The following is a 25,932-nucleotide window of genomic DNA, read 5'->3' as shown; positions in this document are numbered from 1 at the left end:
TAAAAATGAAGTGGTGGCTGCAAATAACATGGGAAGACCTCCGTGGGGCTCTAAATTAGTCAAATGAAAGGCATTGTTCCCATTTAATTGTTCTGAAAATCCAACCAATAGGTTCGACATTGCCAGTTTTTGCACTATGCTTGTGCATGTGTCTGAGTGCGTGGGCATGCATAGGAATGTCTGCTTTTAGCGAAATGGGCAGGTAGGAGATATATCGATTGAGTTCTTCCTGTCATTGACTGAGTAGCAAACCTGTCACTTCTCCAAGTAGTGAATCATGTTGACAGAATGCATTACGTTTTATAAGTTTTTTTCTTTGTTCAGATCATTTGTAGTTGAAGCACACTTGCCACCTTTTAAAAGTGATCTCTGCAGCATTCCAGAGCCACTGAAGTATTCATCTTGACCTGGATAGTCAGTTTCTCTGCTAGCACAGATTTTTAACATGAACAAGATTCTTTCAACCACTCTTTGCTTTGGATTCCTAACTTTGTTATCTGTAATGATTTTTTTGGAAATGGTGCATGGACGGCCATATCTTACCCAAGGTATGTACACGTGAATCTAAAATCCTACAGATGGGTGAATAATCCTTATTCTCCTGTTTGCATTGCCTTGATTTTTCTGCCATTATTGAAATAATGCTCTAAGGCACTGGTATTATGTAATCATCAAACATCCCTTCAGAAGTTGCTGTTTTAAATTATAATCTATGATGCTGTTCTTCTCAAGTAAATTAATTTTAATCAATTTGTACTAAATGTATTTTAACTGCACTTTATTATTTTTTTTCTAACCATGGGGAACCTTTTTCTTACTTCTACTCTATGACCATAGGTGGTGAGTGTATAAATAGTAATACAATCAATGAACTAATATGTGCATATTTTGAAGTACATTTGGGGAAAGAAAAGTAATATTTTTATCCAATGAGATTATAAATAAGTTATTTATGAGAGGAGAATGGCTCAGAAAAGAACAAATTAAGATGGAAATTTGTATTTGCAGAGATTGGGAGGTAATAATGCAAGGGGAAATCTACATAGTATTTTCAAGGAGGACAGTGCTAGCACCCACATTATGCATTTATCAGATCTCTAACATATTAGGGTACTTATGTTAAATGAAATAATTTAATCTATGACATCTACAAATATTTACTATATATAAAGTTGGAGAAAATAAATATCTGCTCTAATAATATTGTAACTTCTGTTAATCTTTCTTTAAAGTCTTCATTTTGTAGTGTAAATAACTCTTCATCTGAAAATCAGTAGAGCTAAATTTAATGTTGGTTTATTAGGTGAGCAATATCATCGAGACTTTTGTATATTTCTTTATGTTTGAAAAATAGTAACTTAAAATGTGCTATTTTCCCTTCTAGCTTCAGGTTACCATCATCTAACTGACCTCCCTGATAGGAAGGAGTCTTTAGCTTTTGTCTTACATAAGGGAATCAAAGGACAAAAAACAAAAAATAAATAAAATAAAAATTAAAAAAAGAACATAATACATTTGGTTTACATGACATTGGCTTAAGAAGAGGGCTAAGTTTCTCCCTTTTGGACTGAATTCAATTTTACTAGATCATGTTGTCTCAAGTGTGGTTTTAAAAGTCAGTGAAAGAACAGTTCTTTTGGCAGTGAAAATAAAAAAGCATAAATCCTTGTTATTTATTTATAGGGATTTTCCCATTGAAAAACAAATTATCTCAGAGACATAAATAGAAGCTTGGGAATCAAAAACTTTGGATTTTATCCATGGCTCTCATTTTGTGTTTGGCTGGTCAAAATCATTGCACTTCATGGGCCTCCACTGGTCTTGTGAAATAATGAGATTTTCAATATTCTTACCACTCTGCTGACATGTGAGGAAAAATGACATCATTCATTGGGAGCTTTGCAAAAAGGTTAAGATGTTAGTTAGTGGTAATATATTTATTTTTTTATTGGTGTTCAATTTGCCAACATATAGAATAACACCCAGTGCTCATCCCATCAAGTGCCCCCCTCAGTGCTCATCACCCAGTCACCCCACTCCCCACCCACCTCCCTTTCTACCACCCCTAGTTCGTTTCCCAGAGTTAGGAGTCTCTCATGTTCTGTCTCCCTTTCTGATATTTCCCACTCATTTTTTCTCCTTTCCCCTTTATTCCCTTGGATGTTAGTTAGTGGTAAATGTAACTTCTGATTTCACGTGGATGTGGAATATAGAAAAATCCAACCCTAAAGCATTTTTTCTCGATTAAAATTAAATAACACCTCTGACCCTAGAATACCACACATTGATGTGCTTATATCACTGGCAGTATATTGGAAAGTTTTCTCTCGGGGACTCCCTTGGATCTGTTGCATTGTACGTAAATGGAAAAGATTTAATTACTAGTAAGGTCACTTTCTTATCTAAATTGTCTATGATTAGAGTGAGCCTCTGTCCATACACACATTTGTCATAGCAGCCAAATGTTTGACTTATTGTAATCTTTTAACACATTTCTCAAATAAGCATTTGTCTGCTGACAGGGTACAAAGTTGGGGTTACCATCCCTTGCTCTTTCTGTGTTAGTATTTCAGACAAATGGCACACTCTGCCAGCTTTCGTTTTGTTGGGACTATAGAAAAGCACGGCTTGATGGGTAAACCTGACACTGAGCATACTGCCTAACACAAAAGACTGAAGAGTGAATATCATGACCCAGAATACTATATATATAATTTATTAAGTTTTGGTATTTTATCATTTTAGGGGTTTCAGATTTGTTTCTGGTAAAATTTCTCTGTCTCAACTAAAAAGCTTCACATTTGAATGTAAAGCAAGGAGACAGTAAACCCTTGATCCAGTATCTTAAGTAGTAATGAATCAGTATTATTGGTATGCCTGGTGGCTCAGGGGTTAAGCGAGTCTGCCTTCGGCCCAGGGCGTGATCCCAGAGTCCTGGGATCGAGTCCCACATCGGGCTCCCTGCATGGAGCCTGCTTCTCCCTCTGCCTCTCTTTCTGTGACTCTCGTGAATAAATAAATAAAATCTGTTTTTAAAAAATGAACACGTATTATCTGTGTGTTTGTAAAAGCATTCACTCCATCACATCTGGGTCACTTTGCCATCCTTTGTGCTAACGGTGCATTGACACTCAGATATTTAGCATTTCCTTTATCAATATTAACTTTTAGTTCAAGGGCAGAAACAGTCTGAATAGTGCAATTTTTTAAGGCTGTATCGGTTTTATTTATTTTTAAGATTTTATTTATTTATTCATGAGAGACACAGAGAGAGAGAGAGACAGAGAGACAAAGACACAGGCAGAGGGAGAAGCAGGCTCCATGTAGGGAGCCCAATGTGGGATTCGATTCCAGGACCCCAGGATCACGCCCTGGGCTGAAGGCGGCGCTAAACCTCTGAGCCACCCGGGCTGCCCATGCATCTGTTTTAAAACTAAATATGAAATCAAGAAAAAAAGACTTATTTTCTATTATATTTCTTAGAGAATATATTAACTTTAGGAATAAAAAAAAATAAAAAAAAATTTTTGAGAAAATATTTCTTCCGAGATTCCTGTAAATGATGGTTGCTTTAGAAGGTAGTGACAAGACGTTCTGAGGACAGTTACGCAAACATAGTTACTAGAAAACAAACTGGCCAAGAAAGGAAAATAGATCAATTTTCTTTTGTGAAAAATGTCCCACTTAAACATGCAGAAGTGGATTGTGAATGAAACATAAAAACTTCAGCTCTAAGCTTTCCTCATTACTTCCTTCTCATCTTATACATTCTCTAAGTTGAAGGTAATGAATCAATTTTTCTTATACAGTTCTCTTTCCGAAACAAGTTAACTATTATCATCTGGCTGTCAAATGTATGTTATTTCTTTTTCAAACAAACATTATAAGGTGTATTATTTAACATTTTCATAAACAACTGTAATAACAATTATGTTATTGCATGGCCACATCTTTAAATGATTTCTGAAGGTCTTCATATAATTGATGTTAAATAAAAGTCCCATTAATATTTTATTAGTGTTTTAACTGATCAATAGAAAAAAAACATCACAGATAATTTCTATGTTTATGAAGTAAAGAAATTGAAGACTAAGCATCAATGAACTATGGTCAGTGTAGATACAATACTGTCACTTGCCCCAAGTCATCCATTTGCTTCCTCACCAAGGTTTTCTCATTCCTTTCATTAGCCTCTTAGTCCTCTGGATTCATCAATTAACATTCTGTAGATACAGGAAAGGCAGATGATTTAATGGAATTTTATATTCAAATCATGAGCCATTTCTGTACCTAAAACCACAATTTTTGCACATCTAAACTTCAAACTCACAAAAAAAATAAAAAATAAAAATAATAACAATAAATAAAAAATAAAATAAATAAAAAAAATAAACTTCAAACTCGCAAATCTAGTTTCTGCTCACACTGTCAGTGACTATGAGGAACTAGGAAATAGGGTGAATGATCTACAGAAGTTCTGTGATAAAGGTTTGATTTTGCAGGCCACCTCACAAAAGTTCGTTTTGTTTTAATACACTAGCTGTTGTTTCAATTGCATTATTTGTTGATAGTTTATTGAGTCTTCATGTTTTATGGCTTGAGTAAAGGTCATTTTGTCCTGATTTCTACTCCAGAATAAAATATTTACAAAAATTTGGGTGATATTTCTGTTTTTAAAGTGCTAAAAAAGTTGAACATCTGATCAAAGAAGGGGCTGGGAAGTAAATTGACAAAGATGGAAAGATGTCAATAGACAGGAAGTAGAGATGCCTGGGTGGCTCAGTGGTTGACCAACTGCCTTTGGTTCAGGTCATGATCCTGGAGTCCTGGAATGGAGTGCCGCATCAGGCTCCCTGCAGGGAACCTACTTCTCCCTCTGCCTCTGTCTCTGCCTCTCTCTCTCTCTCTCTCTCTCTGTCTCTTGGGAATAAATAAATAAATAAAATATTTTAAAAAATAGGGAGAAAGTAGACATCATAGCACCTCTCCTGCAAGGTTTCCTTAGATGATTTTAAAGGTAATCTCAAGAACACAAAAAGGCTCATATTTAAATTTGTACAGCAAATAAAATCTTAAAATAAATTATTTTTTCTTTAAAAATAAAACTTTTGATTTATATTTTTTATATTAAGCACAAGAGTAGAAAATTTCAATAATACAGATAAAAAATAAGAAATCTACCTGCAATTCTACTACCTAGAAATGATGGCAGGTAAATTTTAGAGTGTCATGTTTCAGACATACGTCTCCACCTTTCCTCTCACAATCTCTCTTTGAGTGCTCCTATGCATGCAACGATTTATTTATCAGCCCATTTTTTTGGATTACACAACTTTCTCCACACCCCTTTTATTGGTGAGTATATGCATTGATAGTTACCTGTAAAATGTATTTAATTAGAAATACTTTCAGTGACGGATTGAAATTGGAGGTTTCATTACATTGAGATGATTATTGCAGGAAATGAATTGTTTCCAGCAAAAGAAGATACAAATAGCAAGGAACTATTGCTGGATCTACTGAATAAAAATTTTGATTTCCAAAGACCTTCCAACGTTGGTGAGTCAAGAATTTATTCTGTCTTCTGAACTGCTCTTTCTAAATGTTAATGTATATTAAATAAAATAGTAACTACTCCCTTTTATGCCGCACTGATGGCTTAAGTGTTTTTATTACTTCATATTCACGCTAAAAGCAAAGGCATTATTAACAAATATTAAAATCGTATCTTCTTCAATTAGAGAGTCCTAGTGGGATCAATAACCATCTTGTTATAAAATAGTTACCTTTACTCATATTTTCCTCTCATCTGTGCAGCTCCTCAATGGCACAGTTAATATTTTCTTTTACTAAATGCTTCACATCTGTTCATAGGTTTCCACTAGAAATTTCACAAATTAACTGCAGTCTTATAGCACATTTTGCAATCAAATTCTCTCAATGTGGGAAATGGTTGGAGTAAAGAACAGTGGGAAATTTAGGCTACACCAATGGAGATTTTTTTTTTCTTTGAAGAACAGCAGAATCTAATTTATAATTGTGCATCAGAATGCTTTCCAAGAAATGACAAATACTGCCAGAAACAGTAAGTCTAGCTTCAGAAAAAAATGTGATAATATGTCAGTGTGGTACACTCTCAGAAAACATCTGGCCTAAAGAACATGTCTATTCATGGGACAATGTACTGACTACACTATCTTAATAAACACTTCAAAAATACAAAGTTTTAAAATTAGAAGTAAGATATTCTCATTGAAGAAAATGAATGAAATTATAAAAAAGAAAAATGCGTGCTCATTGTAAGGGAGGGAGTTATTATTAATATTTTAGGTATTTCTCAGTTGAATTATACAGATGTTTGTGTCTTGCTTTTTTCACTTAATATTGTTTTATAAGATTTCCTCATGTCAATAAAATAGTTTATTTCTAAATAATAGTACTTATTAGAACTAAATAATAGTACTTGTTAGAGCTATGGTCTATTTTAGAAAGCTTTGTGTTTGTTACTAGAAATTAAGTATTTTCTCATTACATAACTGGTTGCAATTCAATATTACAGGTATTGAGAAAATATTTGGGCTTTACTTAGGGATGATGGGTGGTCTTAAATCATATGGAAAAGACCTTTGCCTTCCACATAAGATCCTGAATGTGTGTTCTGAAGTGAGTGAAATACTACTTGCAATGAAATTTTTTATATGAAAAATGTATCTTGCAGGAATAGAACTGGCAAACAAACTGGAAGAACTTAACCAGGTGAGAATGTGAAATACTTACATTTCAATTTTAATGATAATTACAAGCATTTTCTTTGGACACATTTTGAAAAATTATTAGTACTATAGTGTGATTTTTTTTTTATTCCTGCTAGAGACAGAGTAAAGTAGGGGAAAAATAGTCAAATGTCACTTAAAGAAAAGAAAAACAAAACAAAACTATAGCTGAAGTGATCTTGAGATGAAACGTGTAGAAACTCTGGATTCTCATCTCAGCTCTCCAATTACCTAACTATAAGACCATGGACAAATTGAAATTCTCTGGATCTAAATCTCCTCATCTATAAAATGGAAGACTATACCTAGATTCATGATTTTCAAAATTTATTATTATTTTTTAAAGTGGAAATACATTTTTCCCAAATAAATTTGATGTGTTCCTAGTCATTGAAGCATATGCAGGTGGAGCTGTCCTGCTTAAAGCAGCTGGTTAGGGGCCTGAGGTGTTGCATTCTTGACCTGCTCTCAGCTGCCCTGATAGGGGGCCAGTTAGCAGCTTTATTCCCCCACTGCTTGACATGTGGGGAAAAAATGTGAAGATCACCAAGTTAGATTATTTCAAAACTTTATCCACAAACACACATGCAAATCCAATAGTATACAAACCATGTGGCTGTTTGGGAGAGTGAATTATGCCCCATCGTTCTGAGCAGGTTGGACACCCTCAGTAGTCAGGTTGAAGAGTTAAGTCTTCAGGGCATGGGCAATCAGAGAGATTGCTAAAAATTAACATGGGTTGAATCCTGGGTAAAACCTCAAAGGCCTCAAAATACTTCTCTCTTTCTGCTGGAAAGGAGAAATATTTCAGGAAATTCAAACATTTACATAACTCTTTGGAGCTCCTTGAAAAGGACTGCTCGTTATAGGTGACATAAAATCTAGTCCAGCAACACAGTCTGTTTACAGCCTCTCCATTAATTAACACCTAGAATTGACTTCCTTCATCATAAACTTGTTTTTTCCTGATCTCCTGTTGAGTCATGTACCTTTTCCAGCTAGTCTCTAAGTTTCCTTGTATTTTTCTATTTAATTCTTTTTATTTACTTTTTTATAGTTTTTCTCCTTTTCTATTCCCTTTTCTCTTCTTTCTTCCATTTTTCCTACTCTTTTTTCTTGTCTTACTCTAATTCTTCTTCAGTAGAAAGCAGCATCATTCTTATGAAAGATCAATAATTTTTATATTTGACTTTTAACAGTTGGAAAACCTAAAAGAGCAGTTCACAGAGGCAAAAGATGCTGAGATATCCTATGCTATAGATGGTCTATCTTCTTCCCATCCAAATAAGCGAGGTAAATTTTCATTTCAAAGTTTTAAAATTGATATCTAAAAGATTAATTTTTGCAATGATTACTGAGAGAGAAGAGATTAACTTGACATTTCTTAATCCTATGGTGAATATCAAAATCCAAGTTAATTTTTAAGAAAGAGGCCAATGAAAATGTTCCCCTATGAATGTATCTGAGCTATGTTGTGTTTACCGCAGTAGGTAGCAAAGTCATATGTCCCAGGTTTAAGTAAAATAGGGTCTTATTGTTTAAAATTGTGACCTATGCTTGCTATTTTGCTTAGAGACTGAAGTTGGGAGAATCACAAATAGAAACAACCCAGTTTTAAGTCAATTCAAATTTTAGAACATCTTTATTGAAGTAAGGAGAACCCTCATTGCTCTAACACTTGGTTTAAGGTTTGAATCATCACAGTTAATTTTAGAAAGATTTACCTTTTGGACTCTCTTATTTTTTATAACATTTCTTAGGAAATTATTGTTTCTTGCTGAATTAGTTATTATATTTGAAAAAATTATATGTATATTCCTCTATTATAATAGTGATGTGAGCCTTCCTAAGATTCACAATGCTACTAAGTGGGAAGAGGATGCACTGGTATTATTTAAACACTTAGCATATACCAGACATTTTATATTTTAATATGTCAAAATATTGTGGTTAAATACATAGGCTCTAGAGCCAAACTGCTTGGGTTAAAATCAATGTGACATTTCCTACCTGGTAACCTTGAGCAATTATGTAACTTCCTATACATTTTCTTTGCCCCCAAATGCAAATTATAATAATAATTATCTTTATGAGATTGTTGGGGGGATGAGTAAATATACGAAAGGCATTTAGAATAATGCCTGGCATATAGTAAATACTATGTAAGCTTAACTTGTTTTTTATGGTTTTGATCAATACTATAATTATTATTTTATTTTCATCATAAACACCATAAGATATCCATTACTATGCTTATTTTATAGATGAGGAAATTACATCTCAGAGATGTAAAATTATATGCCAACAATAACCCAATTGCTAAGTGACTCAGCTAGTGAGCCAGAAAAGAGAGAGTGATAGAAGATGAATTGGAAGCTGTCAGGGAGAGAACTGTCAGGAGTTTTAAGGACCTTAGCTTTTACTGGGACATCATTAGAAACTTTGAACAAGAGAATAATGAGATAAGCTTTAACAGAACTGCTCCTCATGGAGAATACACTGAAAAAGATGGGGAAAGGTAGAAGCAGAGAAACCATTAAGGAAGAGAATTTAGTGTTTCAGATGATAACGTGGTAGTAGCTTGGATTAGCGTAGCAGTAGTGAATTGATAAGAAGGAGCCTGATTCTGGATATATTTGAATAAAAAAATTAACGAAGTTTATAGTAGGATTACCTGTGGTTTGAGTATTTTTTTTTCAAAAAAAGGAAGGCATCATAAATGACTTCTAAGTTTTTATTTTGAGCAACTAAGTAAAAGAGGGTGATTTCTATTTATTGAGCAAGAGATAGCTGGAAGAAGAAAAGGTTTGATGGTATAGAAGTGTTGAGATAGAGATTTATTGGGCCTTCCTATAATTAACATAACTTAGGCTATAATGTGGTACCAGTTTTAATTCAAATCTCAGAGGCCTATTAATAATCAAGTTCAATGCATGTAGTATAATCCTCTTCTATTTTCTGGCTATATCATCTAGAATGTTGTTATATCTTTACTGTCCCTAATATTGCCAAGACACAGGAAAGGGATAGAGGACACATCCCAGCTCTAAACTGCCTCAATTCAGAACTCAGTTCAATGATAGGTGTCGCTTCTCCTGAAGTCCATTGGCTAGAATTAGTCAAGTGGGCTGGCCCCAAAATACTGGCAAGACAGGTTGAGAGATTTTAAGAAGTACATATAATAGTTGGGGAGTACTGCCTCTACCACAGTCTATCCTTTGATCTCTCCTTAACCACATAGACTCTACTCAACTCATTCCCTTTAGAGACAATTCCAGATTTCTTTCACTGACTGAACCCAGAACAAAGAATAGGCTCCCCCGGGGGAGATACTGTCTTCATCAGCTACAGTGTAGCTTCTTCATTTATAGACCTGTTGGCTAAAAGGACAAATCCAGTAATTGGAAGAGGAACAAGGATGAGATAAGCACAATCAATAATCCCATTCATAAAGGAAACAAACAAGAGACACAAAGAATACTATCCTCCAGTAATTCTGAAATCCTGCTGGACAAATATTACAAAGGTCCTCTACCCTTCAGTTGGGAAAAAGTGTCTTGACTGGATTCTGTGGTATCTAGGAGGAGTCATCTGCCCACTGTAATGTTTCCAATGGCTGTACTGTTTGAGATTTTTGCTTTTTCATTTTTATTCCTGGACACATCTTATATGCTACTTTGGGATTATTCTCTTCTCCAGGATGACATAGTTTTCTCAGGTTTCGTCCTGCTTTTACAAAGTTGGAGGCCCAAGATTTATTTTGTCTTAAAGTGTCAAAGATATTTTTGTTTTAGGATTTATGGTTTCTTTGGCAATGATATTGTTTCAAAAATTTAGAAAACTTCTCATGTACTTGCTATATGCAAATACTTTCAAAAAAACAGTTTTAGGGGGTCCCTGGGTAGCTCAGTGGTTTAGCTCCTGCCTTCAGGCCAGGGTGTGATCCTGGAGTCCCGGGATCGAGTCCCATGTCAGGCTTCTGCATGGAGCCTGCTTCTTCCTCTGCCTGTGTCTTTGCCTCTCTCTCTGTGTGTCTGTCATGAATAAATAAATAAAATATAAATAAATAAATAAATAAATAAATAAATAAATAAATAAATAACAGTTTTAATTTTTCTGCATTCTCACCCCCTACTTAGTAGCAGTTGCCTGGAAAATATCTGAAACATACCTTAAAGACTATACACTCAATTTGATTTTTGCCCTGAGTTCTATTTACAGAGCCTCTGTCACTTGGAGTAGTTTCAAATCTTATTTTATAGTGTTTGGGATCTAGAAGAAGTCAGTTCTTTCAACATTTTGAGATCTTGTATTTCTTGACTCTCTTTATTCCCTTTTTATTTGTTGTCAGGTAGTATTTGGGGGGTAAATAAGGCAAACTACATTAGGAAAATAACCTCACAATCTCAGTGATATAAATTGCTTTAAGATTTATTTGTTGTTTACATGAAACCTTGTGTATGTTGGTTATCTTCCTTTACTCTTTACCTATTCTATGTGTCCCTGTAGTAGAAGAGGAGAGAATTGGAGATAGATAAACACACTCTTAATTGTCCAAATTAGGCACATGATCATAATCTAACTTAACAGGGTCATGGGAACACCTAGAAAATGTAAAAAAACAACAACAAAAAACAAACAAACAAAAAACAAAGTACAAGAATATCCCTACTACAGCCATGCATAACAATATCTTCCCAGTATAATAGGCCTCCTTATGTGCATTTTGCAGTTTCAGTTACCTGTGGCCAACCATGATCTAGAAGCAAATGATCCTCCTTATAACATATCAGAATTCTGGTCAATAGTAGCCTAATGCTACATCATAGTACCTATGTCATTCACTTTGCTTCATGTCATCACATAGACATTTTATCATCACACATCATCACCAGAAGAAGATTGACTATAGTATAATAAGATATTTTGAGGGACAGAGGCCACATTCAGATAACTTTTATTGCAGTATATTGTTACAATTATTACAATTGTAACTAGAACAATTGTTCTAGTTTATTATTGGTTATTGTTGTTAATCTCTTACTGTGCCCAATTTATAAACTAAACTTTTTCATATTAATGTGTGTATAGGAAAAAATATAGTATTTATAGCGTTCAGTACAATCTATAGTTTAAGACATCCACGAGGAAGGGGTCTTGGCACATATCCCCCACAGATAAGGGGAGACTTTTGTAACGATCTGAATAGACCATTGAATATATAAATTTGAAGTTTAGGGAAGCAGCTCGTATTGGAGATAAAAATTTGACAGGTATCAGCATATCAATTTTGCTTGGTATTGTGATCAGACCACCTAAGGAATGACTCTAGATATAAAAGAGAAGACAGCCAGGACTGAATCCAGGGTGATTCCAAAGTTAGAAATTGGGCAGATGAGAGAATCAGCAAAGGAACTCTTGATAAGAGTAGCTACCAAGGAAGGAAGTGACAAAGGAAGGCTGCACTGTTTCCAGAAAGTAGTGAAACTGTATTTAAAGTTTTAATAATAAAAAAAATAAATAAAGTTTTAATAAGTCCAGTAAGTTGATAACTGCAACTTTCCTTCTGAACAGCAATGAAAGATTATTAATGGATTTGTCATGAATTTCTTGGTGGACTTTTTGTTAAAGAGAACATGATAAAACAATATTTTTATCATTTGTCAGGAACCGCCGACAATAGACACCACTTTTGAGAAATTTCATTCTAAAGAGTAGAAGAAATTGGGATATCAGCTAGAGAAGTTTGAGGGCATGTCAAAGAAACTTCTTTGTGTTTTAGCAAGGTGATATTAAAACATATTTGTATGTAGTAGGAATAAAGTAAATATTTGTGGTGATAAAAGATATGAACTGAATGCCTAGGTTAAGTCACAAAAACAGCCTACATTATATTTTAAGTGTGATTCCATTATGTAACTAGAAGTTGTCTGGTATAAATAAGATTGTATGAAAGGAAAATGGACCCAGAGATCCAGCTAATGCACTAATAACTTATACTTACTGGGGAATCTTATACTTTGCTTTAATCATTTAATATATTGTTGATAGATGCCTACTAAATTCATTAAGAATGTTGCTGTCTAATGTGATAAAATACAACATCTTTCATAATAAAAACCCTTAATATATTGGGTATCAAAGTATCACAACTCAACATAATAAAGGTCATATGTAACAAACCCATGGCTAATATCATATTCAATGGAGAAAAATTGAAAGGGATTTCTCTGAGTTTGGGAACAAGACAAGGTTGCCCACCTTCACCACTTCCATTCAATATAGTGCTGAAGTCCTTTCTTGAATAATTAAGAAAGACAGAAATAAAAGTCAAGGAAGGAAGGAAGAAGTAAAACTGTCACTAATCGCTGATGACATGATCTTATATATACAAAATCCCAAAAATTTGATAAAAAAACTGCTAAAATTAATGATTTCAGTAAGATGGCAGATTACAAAATCAATTTACAGAAATTTGTGGCATTTTTTATACTAATGATGAAGCAGTGGGAAAAAAATTCCAGTCACAATAGCATCAAAAACAGTAAAACACTTAGTAATACATTTTTTAATTAAATTGTAGTTGATCTGCAAGATTATTTTAGTTTCAAGTGTATAGCATAATGATACAATATTAGGAAGTGATCACTAAGATGAATCTAGCTACCCTATAAAGCTTTTAAATATTATTAACTATATTTCCTACACTGTACACTGTGTTCCCATGGCTTATTTATTTTATAACTGGAAGTTTGTACCTCTTATTCCTCTTCCTTTATTTCACTCCCTCCCCTCTGGCAACTGCCAGATTATCTTCTGTATCTAAGAGTCTATTTCTGTTTTGTTTTGTTTGTTCATTTGTTTTGTTTTTTTTAGATTCTACATATAAGTGAAATCATATGGTCTTTGTTTGGCTTATTTAGCATAATACCTCTAGGTCCATCCACATCACAAATGGCAAAAATTTCTTTTTTTAATGGATATTCTAATGTGTGTGTGTATGTGTGTGTATGTAATGTCTTCCTTATCTATTCGTCTATTGATGGACACTTAGGTTGCTTCTACATCTTGGCTATTGTAAATAATGCTGCAACAACAGAAGGATGCATGTATCTTTTCAAATTACCACTTTAATTTTCTTCAATTAAATACCCAGGAGTATAATTGCTGTATCATACAGTAGTTCTATTTTTAATTTTTGAGGAACATCTAGACTGTTTTCCATCGTGGCTACACCATTTTTCATTCCCATCAGCAGTTCATGAGGGTTCCCTTTTCTCCACATTTTTACCAATAGTTGATATTTGTTTATTTTGACAACAGCCACTCTGACACGTATGAGGTGATACCTCATTGTGTTTTTTATTTGCACTTCTATGATAATTAGTGATGTTGAGCATTTTTCATGGTCTTTTGATCATTTGTATGGCTTCTTTGGAAAAATGTTTATTCAGGTCCTCTGCCCATTTACTTAGGAAAAAACTTAACCGCGGAAGTGAGAAATCTGCACAATGAAAACTCTAAGACTTTGCTGAAAGAAAATGAAGAAGACACAAATGGAAAGAAATCTGTGTTTATGGATTGGAATAATAAATATTGTTAGAATGGCTATATTCTCCAAAGCCACCTTCAGATTCATGCAATCCTCACCAAAATAAAGAAGGATACTTCACAGAAATAGAAGAAATAATCCTAAAATTTATGTGGCACCACAAATGACCCCAAACAGCCAAAGATGTCCTGAGGATAAAAGAACAAAATCTGATTTCAAACTATACTGCAAAGCCATAGTAATAAAAGAAACAGTATGGTACTGGCACAAAAATAGATATGTAGACTAATGAAACAGAACAGAAAGCCCAGGATTAAATCTTGGCATATAGAGTCAACTAATATTCAACAAGAGATCCAAGAACATCCAATGGAGGAAGGATGATTTCTTCAGCAAATAATGCTGGGAAAATTGGAGAAACACATGCAGAACAATTAAATTGGACCCTATGCCTCATACCTCACAAAAATTCATTTCGAATAGAGAAAAGACTTAAACATAAGCTTGATAACATGAAACTCTTTGAAGAAAATATAGAGTAGCTTATCAATACTGGTCTTGGGAATGACTTTGGACGTGACACCAAAATCACAAGCAACAAAAGCAAAAATTAACAAATGAGACCACATCAAACTCAACAGTTTCTGCACAGCAAAAGAAACAACAAAATGAAATGTCAGGTTATACAATGGAAGAAAATTTGAGAAAGCATATATTGGATAAAAGATTAATTTCCAAAAAATATAAAGAATACAACTTAATAACTACAAAAAAACCTCTAAAAACACCTAATTAAAATGAGAAGAACTAGATTTTTTTCAAAAATGATATCAACATAGCTAAAAGCCACATAAAAGATGCTCAAGATTCACTGATCAGCAGGGAAATGTAAATCAGAACCACGATGAGATGTCACCTCACACCTGTTAGAATGACTATCATAAAGAAAGTAAGAGACAATAAGGGATGGCGAGAATGTGGTGAAAGGGAACTCTTACACACTATTGGTGGGAATGTAAATTAGTCCAACCACTATTGAAAACAATATGGAAATTCTTCAAAAATAATTAAAAATAGATTTACCATAAGATCCAGCAATTCCACTTCCAGGAATATATCTATAGATGAGTGGATAAAATTGGTGTATATCAATAGATAAAAATGGTATATATCAATAGATGAATGGATAAAAATGGTGTGTACACACACACACACACACTGGAATATTATTCAATTATGAGAAAGGAAAATATCATTTCCAACGACATGGATGAAACTTGAGCACATTAGAAGTTAGACAAAGACAAGTTCTTTATGATATCCCTTTTATGTGGAATCTAAAAAAAGTCCACCCAGTGAAAAAAGAGTAAAATGGTGGTAACCAGAGGGCTGTGGAGGCAAACGGGGTTTGGATCAGATTGATGATGTTTAAGTATACAAACTTGTAATGAGAAGTAAATAAGTCATAAAAATCTAATGCACAGTGTAATGAATATAGACAATGATATTGTATGTACTATAATGATGTAATGTGACCTATACTACTCCAATGGCAATCATATTACAGTATATAAATTTGTCAAAGTAACACTGCACACCTTAAATTTACAAAATGTAATGTCAAATTTAGCAAATAAAAAAAGAAGAAGAAAAGGTCTCTTTGCTCTCACTTTGGTTTACTTACTTAGTTGCACTCAATGACTTTAGCTTTTTGGCTTCATAAGCTGACATAAGATGGAAGCAGCACATTTGAAGAAACTTGGGAAGGGGAGATGAAAAATAAATAAATATATGGCTGTCCAATGCATAGCATCCTGCTAAAAATAGGGTTACAAGAGTGAACCAGACAGACATCAACACCAGAATGATAGTGAGGGATTTCCTTCATGCAGATGACAAATGGTAGATAAGCACTGAAGAGTTTGGCTCTACTGGGGATATCATCCATGATACTTCCTTTCATCCAGGTCCAGAAAATTTCCCAAACTGTATTCCCATTGCATACTTAATCGAGCCCCGCATGAGTAATTTTTGGATATGTGTACATTTATATCTTCCTGACAGAGTTATTCGATGATATCCAAAGGGCCAGACAGGTCAGTGATGATAACTCTGAAACACACTATAAAAAGATTGAATTAGGCCAAGCTCCTCAGTTTAGTGTCTGAAAATAAACTCTTTTCATAGGATTTGAATGTGGTTTCATTAAAGGAAGCTGCGGCTCATGTAGAAATGAAAAGTATACTCTGAGGCTGTCATAACACTGTGTGTGTAGGTGGTGATGCACTTGAGGGTTACTGGTTTACAGAGTGAATGGAGAGGGAGGGGAAACCTGGCAAGCAGAGACTTTTATCATTTATTTCAAAGAGTATTTCAAAGAATATCTTTTTAAACTCTTTTTTACTGTGCGTCCCATTCATCAATAGTGAATCAAAGACCTGTCCTCTGAGGTCTTAATTTTCTAAACCACTTAGACTGAAGGAAATCAGAGAAATTTTTTTTTAAGATTTATTTATTCATGAGATACACAGAGAAAGAGAGAGAGGCAGAGACACAGGCAGAGGGAGAAGCCGGCTCCATGCAGGGAGCCGGATGTAGGACTCAATCCTAGATCCTGGGATCAGGCACTGAGCCAAAGGCAGATGCTCAACCACTAGCCACTCAGGCATCCCGGGAATCAGAGAAATTTATCCCGAATTCTATGAAGCTACTATAAGTCAAGTGATTGGGAGCAACCTATAGAAGATTTAAAATAACTCATTTGTGCATTTGAAAGTTAAAGAGTACTGTTAGAATTGGTTTGATTTTTCTGAAGCATCATTTTTATGGCCCGAATGTGAAGACTCAATGTGACAATCAAATTGCTTAAATAACATTTGGGGATTTGCAAAGTGAACTTTAAACTCTCTTCCTTCCTTTCCCCTCCCTCCCCCATAAATTGAACCATATTTATCATAGTTTTTACTCATGTGACTTCTCCTTTGGGATTTCAGTCACCCCAAATATAAAACAGAGAGATGTATCTAATTGGACAACCTACTGTATTCTCTGAACTGTATTATGTGCATTGTTATGTAGAACAGTCTATATAAATGAACTTTCTGAGATGAAGTGACCATTATGGTACTCACTGGTTACAAGTCACTATGGGGTACTCTAAATGTGGCTAGTGTGATGGAGAAGCTGAATTTTTAAATTTTATTTAATTTTAATTAATGTATAGATTCACATGAGGCTCATAACAACCACATTGAACAATCCTTTTACCAAACTCTCTTGCTCATACTGAGCTACACATGAACTATTTTATTCAAATGTAATGCTTCATCAAATATCCTCCTAATAAAGAATTTGTTTCATTTTCTTTTTTAGCCTGCTTTTGGAAATACTGTGTCTGAAGTTTTTTTCTCTGGATACAAAAAGAGAAGAACATTAGAAAAAAGAAATACGTCTACTTATTACTGCTTAAAGATTGAAGCTATTTTAAGCATAAAGTAACGGTGGCATTTATTCTACATATTGCATACTTAAGGTTTAAGTTGTGAATAATGGCAAGTCGGTTGCACTTTTGTCTGGCATGGGCTATATCAAATGGACTTGTAGTGCTAAAGTTGACAGTGTTGTATCTATAATTGTATGCTTTCCATAGATTCAATGTCTATATATGGTTTTGTCTGGTGATGACCATGCTGTTGAGCTATACATTAAAATATTTTAAAAAAGCATCTTGGAAAATTAAACTCTATGGTCTCAATTTATGAAAAAAAATTGTCCTTTCTCTTTCTTATGATTGCGCTAGCTACTATCTCTTTTCTGTTCATTTGGACAACTGTCACTGAAACTACTACAACCAAATAAATATGTTACTAGAGAGAAGGAATATATGATTTATTGGGCTCTGGGAGAAAGTAACATTAGATGTCTCAGAGATAGCTATTACGAAAACTTTCTTACAAAACTATTTGGCTTTTGGTTTCTTAATTCTCATCTCTGCCTCCACCACAGCATCATGAAATATTCGAGACTCAGCATGTCTTAAGAGACTACACTCATTGTGCTAAAAAAATAAACAAAACTCTTTGGCGTTTTCTTGATTCTTTTTTTTCTTTTTCACATCTATACATCAAACTGCTCTTGATTGCATCTGAACAAGCTTATTTAATCAACTCAAGGCAGGGAGTTCAATTTTGTCTGTCACCTGTGCTAGCAGAGAAACATCATCAAAGTAACTTTACAGAATATTAAGGACTAGAATAGGGCAGCCCAGGTGGCTCAGTGGTTTAGTGCCACCTTCAGCCCGGGGTGTGATCCCGGAGACCTGGGATCGAGTCCCATGTCAGGGTCCCTGCATGGAGCCTGCTTCTCCCTCTGCCTGTGTCTCTGCCTCTCTCCCTCTCTGTTTCTCTCAAAGTAGCTTAAAAAAAATCAAGGACTAGAATAGATGGCCAGATGAGCCTACACACAGTTCCTTATTTCACATGGGGTAAATGCAGCTTATCTACATAATATTAATTTTGTGGTGCTTAAAGAGAAAACTATCTCGTAAGAGAGAATGAACAATATTGTTTAAGTTTAAAAACCCATAAAACAAATCAAGTTGAGTAATATATCTATAGTGTTATTTATATACTTGTTAGGAGCCATCAAATGTAGATAAATATTAGTTGCTCAATAATGCCTAATTATTCTCACATATTTATACTAGTTAGAAACACAAACATAATACTGTTCTAAAGAAAGTCAAAAACTCCTGTGTTCATCATCTCATATTTATTAACTTTGGAATAGTTAAACAATATGCATTCTGAACATTCAGGGCTAAGGTCATTTTAAAAAGTTATTGCTACTTCTTCCTTTTAGAAGATTCCACCAAATCACCTTTTAATAGTTTGCTTTGAGAAATTTGATTCCTTTAAGTTATCTGTAAATTAAAGGTATAATTTGCTAGACTTTTTGTAGTGTGAGTAAATTTTAAGATGATACAACCAGGAATGAACATCTCTCATGAAAAACAGGTTATGTAATTGATGCCAGAAGATATAAATCCATATTTACAATTTGCTCTATGAAGTTTCACAAATGAATGAGATGATTCATAATATTCTTAACAGAAATTATGTTTTAATTTCCTGCTATGTTAAAAGAATGCCTTATTTCAAACTAGTGTACTGCTGACTTATTTTCTACTTTGTATAAAGTAGTGGTAAAAATTAAAATAGAAAATAAAATAGCTATGAGTGGAGAAAACATTTTTCTCTTTTTGTTCTTGAAGTCTTGTATATATATTATGAGATAAATGCATTACACATTAGAATAGAGTATAAATCCCTATATTGTGACCTCTGACTTTAATTAAACTGAAGGCCATACGCATAACTTTGCATTAAAAAAATAAAGATGATAGGAAATCAATTTGTTTAATTCAACTTTAAATCTTCACCATAGATGGCTTTTAAGATGTCGAGGAATGTTCCCTCTATCCCTACACTCTGAAGAGTTTTAATCAGGAATGGATGCTGTATTTTGTCAAATGCTTTCTCTGCATCCAATGAGAGGATCATATGGTTCTTGGTTTTTCTCTTGCTGATATGATGAATCACATTGATTGTTTTACGGGTGTTGAACCAGCCTTGTGTCCCAGGGATAAATCCTACTTGGTCATGGTGAATAATTTTCTTAATGTACTGTTGGATCCTATTGGCCAGTATCTTGTTGAGAATTTTTGCATCCATGTTCATCAGGGATATTGGTCTGTAATTCTCCTTTTTGGCGGGGTCTTTGTCTGGCTTTGGAATTAAGGTGATGCTGGCTTCATAGAACGAATTTGGAAGTACTCCAACTCTTTCTATCTTTCCAAACAGCTTTAGGAGAATAGGTATGATTTCTTCTTTAAACGTTTGATAAAATTCTCCTGGGAAGCCATCTGGCCCTGGACTCTTGTGTCTTGGGAGGTTTTTGATGACTGCTTCAATTTCCTCCCTGGTTATTGGCCTGTTCAGGTTTTCTATTTCTTCCTGTTCCAGTTTTGGTAGTTTGTGGCTTTCCAGGAATGCGTCCATTTCTTCTAGATTGCCTACATTCCTCGACATCTTAAAAGCCATCTATGAAAAGCCCACAGCAAATATCATTCTCAATGGGGAAGCACTGGGAGCCTTTCCCCTAAGATCAGGAACAAGACAGGGATGTCCACTCTCACCACTGCTATTCAACATAGTACTGGAAGTCCTAGCCTCAGCAATCAGACAACAAAAAGGCATTAAAGGCATTCAAATTGGCAAAGAAGAAGTCAAACTCTCTCTCTTCGCCGATGACATGATACTCTACATAGAAAACCCAAAAGTCTCCACCCCAAGATTGCTAGAACTCATACAGCAATTCGGTAGCGTGGCAGGATACAAAATCAATGCCCAGAAGTCAGTGGCATTTCTATACACTAACAATGAGACTGAAGAAAGAGAAATTAAGGAGTCAATCCCATTTACAATTGCACCCAAAAGCATAAGATACCTAGGAATAAACCTCACCAAAGATGTAAAGGATCTATACCCTAAAAACTATAGAACACTTCTGAAAGAAATTGAGGAAGACACCAAGAGATGGAAAAATATTCCATGCTCATGGATTGGCAGAATTAATATTGTGAAAATGTCAATGTTACCCAGGGCAATATACACGTTTAATGCAATCCCTATCAAAATACCATGGACTTTCTTCAGAGAGTTAGAACAAATTATTTTAAGATTTGTGTGGAATCAGAAAAGACCCCGAATAGCCAGGGGAATTTTAAAAAAGAAAACCATATCTGGGGGCATCACAATGCCAGATTTCAGGTTGTACTACAAAGCTGTGGTCATCAAGACAGTGTGGTACTGGCACAAAAACAGACACATAGATCAGTGGAACAGAATAGAGAATCCAGAAGTGGACCCTGAACTTTATGGGCAACTAATATTCGATAAAGGAGGAAAGACTATCCATTGGAAGAAAGACAGTCTCTTCAATAAATGGTGCTGGGAAAATTGGACATCCACATGCAGAAGAATGAAACTAGACCACTCTGTTTCACCATACACAAAGATAAACTCAAAATGGATGAAAGATCTAAATGTGAGACAAGATTCCATCAAAATCCTAGAGAAGAACACAGGCAACACCCTTTTTGAACTCGGCCATAGTAACTTCTTGCAAGATACATCCACAAAGGCAAAAGAAACAAAAGCAAAAATGAACTATTGGGACTTCATCAAGATAAGAAGCTTTTGCACAGCAAAGGATACAGTCAACAAAACTCAAAGACAACCTACAGAATGGGAGAAGATATTTGCAAATGACATATCAGATAAAGGGCTAGTTTCCAAGATCTATAAAGAACTTATTAAACTCAACACCAAAGAAACAAACAATCCAATCATGAAATGGGCAAAAGACATGAAGAGAAATCTCACAGAGGAAGACATAGACATGGCCAACATGCACATGAGAAAATGCTCTGCATCACTTGCCATCAGGGAAATACAAATCAAAACTACAATGAGATACCACCTCACACCAGTGAGAATGGGGAAAATTAACAAGGCAGGAAACAACAAATGTTGGAGAGGATGCGGAGAAAAGGGAACCCTCTTACACTGTTGGTGGGAATGTGAACTGGTGCAGCCACTCTGGAAAACTGTGTGGAGGTTCCTCAAAGAGTTAAAAATATACCTGCCCTACGACCCAGCAATTGCACTGTTGGGGATTTACCCCAAAGATACAAATGCAATGAAACGCCGGGACACCTGCACCCCGATGTTTCTAGCAGCAATGGCCACTATAGCCAAACTGTGGAAGGAGCCTCGGTGTCCAACGAAAGATGAATGGATAAAGAAGATGTGGTTTATGTATACAATGGAATATTACTCAGCTATTAGAAATGACAAATACCCACCATTTGCTTCAACGTGGATGGAACTGGAGGGTATTATGCAACCAAATAAAGGTTGTTGTTGCACAACATTGTGATGTACCAAATGAACACATTAAAATGGTTAATGTTATGTTAAATGAATGTCACCCCAATGGGGAAAAAAGTTGCCAATGATACCTCTTGTACAAATTTATTTGGTGGGGGAGAAAATACAAATTAGAGATTTTCCTAAAAATTTCTTTGTAACCTGAAAAAAAAATAAAAAAATAAATCTTCACCATAAGAAATTCGTAGGCTAAAGTAGGCTTTAATACCTTTGTCAATGCATGAAGCAGCAGCACCTCGTTGGATTAGAAGCTTACAAACACCCAGATGGGCGAAAAAGGGAAGAAAGAACTTCCAAGGCCTAGAACACATTTCTATAATTCAACAGAAGGTTGGGGAAAGATGGCAAGATACATTCTAACTTCTTAAATAATTCTTTCAAATGACAAGTCCTACAGAATATTTACCCACTGCTAACTTTCTAATGCAAGTTTATGGAAAACAGAATTGGTTAGTTCTCTCAAAATTCATCTCTCTTTGCTACAGTCCATCTATTACATTTAACAGAACCATTAATTTATTGTTTATTCTCTAAACTTAAATGTGAAGATTTTCATCAGTTGGAAAGATTTCCCCAAAACTAAGAATCTATATGCAAACCCACTCTGTATTCTAAGTATACATGTTCATTTCTATGTTCTTTGAGTCCACTTTATTCTTTGATATATTTATTCATTTTTTAGTTCAAATTAACAACTATCCATTTTTCCTCTTGTAATATGAATATACCATCTTATAACATTCTTCCTTTTATGCTAAAATAAACCTCTGTCCTACTGACCAAACTTCCTTCCTCTCATATGTCAGATCTGTTTGACAGTGATTACTTGGGTTTAAAGAAGTGTTTTCTAGAGGCTTTAAAAATTTCTGCTAACTTATGCTGTGTCTGCTTCAAGAAATAAGTTATCTTTGTGTTTTGAAAGCATACCCAATGCACAACGGGCTCATGTACCTAAGTTGCAGTAACATCACAGTTACTGTTGAGAAATGAACTTTCCAGAGTATGACACTTTACGCTTTAATAGATCAATGAAAAATAATTTGAATCATTTTAAAGAAATCATTCTTAAACAATATACTTTCCAATGCCTTATTAGACACAGTGTATGAAACCAGTTTTGTAGGTGAGTCACAGTATAATAAGCATCAAGAAGATACTTATTATACTGTGCTAAAATTATGTATATTTAATGAGCCCCAGACTGCTTTAGTAGTTTACTACTTAGTGATTCTTAGCCTTCCCCCATAATTTCATCTGTTACTCCTGTGAGGTTGTTCTCACAATTAACCACTGCTGCTCTTAATTAACTACCAGTTGTAATTTAGAGAAAAGAAAAGTTGTTAGGGGACATGAAACCTCCAAACTTGACAAATGAGTGATATCCTTCACTTCCTACTTCTGTTAATGTGCTCTGAACTGCAAGTATTTTCTCAGTTCTTTAGAAGAATAAAATTGATGGGCTTTATTACTGCTGGCTTTTTTCCCCTTGCTTATAAATCTTTCTTCTTTTATTTCTGGGCTACGTTTTATTTGGTTGAACCTGACTGATAGGTGAATACATTAAGAGAAGCCTAATTTCATAATTATTACCCAAGAGGCTCACAGGCAAAGGATAAGAGAGAAATAAAATATTTAAGAGAACATATACAACAGTGTCTTTCCTTGTTCCTCAATAATGAGCAAACAGATTGTATCCAAGTTTTACAGAAACAAGTTGGTCTTCAGTTATTATTCTTCAACAGCATGAGTGTAACTAGTAAATGCATATAGAAAGCATTTCACTGTATAGTGTTTCGATTGTTTCTTGGAAAAGCAAGTTTTGGAGTTAGGTAACCATTTCTCTTAACTAAAATACATATTTTAAAAAATCCATGCTTTGAAATGGTCTGCATAATTTAATTGAAGTTATAACAATACTTTGATGTGATAGACTGAAGTTCAAACTGTGGAAAGGATTTGCAGAAGGTCAGTTCTTTAAATGTTTTATCATTCAGGAGTGCAAAGGATTTCACTGAAGCATCTTCCATGTTTCTGTGACGTTTCCTCCGAGGAAGTTGTGTCTGCAAAAATGAAAATTGAAATTGTTAAAGCTACTGAGAGCTCCATAGATAAGGGAAGTACCATGAACATCAATCGACAAGAGCTAAAACTCTACAAGATGTTTCATTATAGCTTTTTTTCTTAGGACATGCTTTAATTGCAAAGACAATAATGCAAAATGATAATTTCAGATGAAAAAACATTAAAAGGAGCATCTTCAATGTACAAGCCAGGTGCTTATGCTCAAGCCACAATTCCTTGCTTTGGATACCTGCTGTATTCTATTTCTTTTCAGTCTTCAATCCTGGTTCAGGGATGTTGCCATGACATAAGAAAGAAATGATCAAACTAATACTTTCAGTTTATTGCTATGAAAGCACATTGCTAATTGTATATTTTGCTCTACTTAAAGGGCCCAACAATAATACTGACATTTAAACATGATATTTCTGCTCTTTGAGAATTCTTTTAATATATATGAATGATAGTGTGTCAATATTTATCCAAAATAAAAAATTGTCAGGAAAATACAGCAACATATGCCTTACATTATTAAAAGTCTTTGTGCATGTGGCAGCAAGGGAAAGCATAACTAATAGTCCCATTTCTACCAAATTTCATCAGGAAGGCATCCTAGTTTCAATGGCAGTGACGTAGAACTTGCTAACTGTATTTAGAGAAGATATGAAATGTTAAATAAAACCCATTTGAGTTGCTTAGAGCTGAAGCCTATAAAAAACTCAAAACTGTGGTCCAATATGTTAATAACTTGAGGAAGACATTGTTCCAAATACCAGGTTATCTTCTTTTTTAAAACACATATTGAGAAGAGGTTATCTGTTCTGGAAACTAGGTAACATACAGCAGCTGCATCTAGATCTAAACTCAAACCACGCAAAACTTCCATGATTAGAACCAGTTTCACTTTTAGTATGAAGACTGAAACCGAGAACCACAAATAAACCTACTTTAAAAGAGTATACATTAATTCCCACAGAAGTGGAACAAAGATTTTCACAAAGTATAACATTCCACTTCTGTTTGTTTTAGAAATGTATAACCAGAAAAGTTGGCATCCAGCAATGACAACTTAGCATCCTGAAGACTTTATAGGTCATGAAGAGAAATGCTGGCCTAGAAGTTCAGAGACACCTGGGTTTGGGATTTTGCTCCAAAAGTCTGTAAAATTTTGAGCAAATCAATTTCCTCTCACAGACCCTCTCACAGACTCCTTTGTTAAAAACAAAACAACAACAAAAAAAGGATTGGGGATCCCTGGGTGGCGCAGCGGTTTGGCGCCTGCCTTTGGCCCAGGGTGCGATCCTGGAGACCCGGGATCGAATCCCACGTCGGGCTCCTGGCATGGAGCCTGCTACTCCCTCTGCCTCTCTCTCTCTCTCTCTCTCTCTCTCTCTGTGTGTGACTATCATAAATAAATAAAATTTTTTTTAAAAAAAAGGATTGGATTAAGTGAGATTTTATGTTTTTGAAACTCATAGTGACTTAATCCAAAAAATACTGTACCAATAAGAAATAACATACAAAAGTGATTTTG

The 25,932-nt window shown here is 34.6% G+C and overlaps 2 protein-coding genes across 8 annotated transcripts in view; one reads left to right on the top strand and one right to left on the bottom strand.

The window, feature by feature from the left end:
• UTS2B (urotensin 2B) overlaps positions 1-24,271 on the top strand; it is a 65,272-nt gene extending 41,001 nt beyond the window's left edge. For 2 of the 7 annotated variants that reach the window (XM_035710419.2, XM_049105863.1), the window contains exons 3-6: positions 5,461-5,559; positions 6,719-6,756; positions 7,973-8,066; positions 14,249-16,830. In XM_035710419.2, coding sequence (XP_035566312.1) covers positions 5,461-5,559; positions 6,719-6,756; positions 7,973-8,066; positions 14,249-14,376 — 359 coding nt within the window. In that variant the 3' untranslated portion in view covers positions 14,377-16,830. Of the gene's footprint in view, positions 1-324; positions 549-5,460; positions 5,560-6,718; positions 6,757-7,972; positions 8,067-14,248; positions 16,831-17,697 lie in introns of those variants that run through there. The other 5 variants (XM_049105861.1, XM_049105860.1, XM_025425360.3 and 2 more) reach the window with 4 other exon arrangements.
• Positions 24,129-25,932, bottom strand: part of OSTN (osteocrin) — a 45,746-nt gene continuing 43,942 nt past the window's right edge. Inside the window, exon 5 of the mRNA XM_025425359.3 lies at positions 24,129-24,397. The gene's annotated coding sequence lies outside the window, so the exon portion shown is untranslated. The remainder of the gene's footprint in view (positions 24,398-25,932) is intronic.

The sequence above is a fragment of the Canis lupus genome, chromosome 34 (assembly GCF_003254725.2).
Source record: "Canis lupus dingo isolate Sandy chromosome 34, ASM325472v2, whole genome shotgun sequence".
Classification (NCBI taxonomy): Eukaryota; Metazoa; Chordata; class Mammalia; order Carnivora; family Canidae; genus Canis; species Canis lupus.
This window is presented reverse-complemented; position numbering and strand designations above follow the sequence as displayed.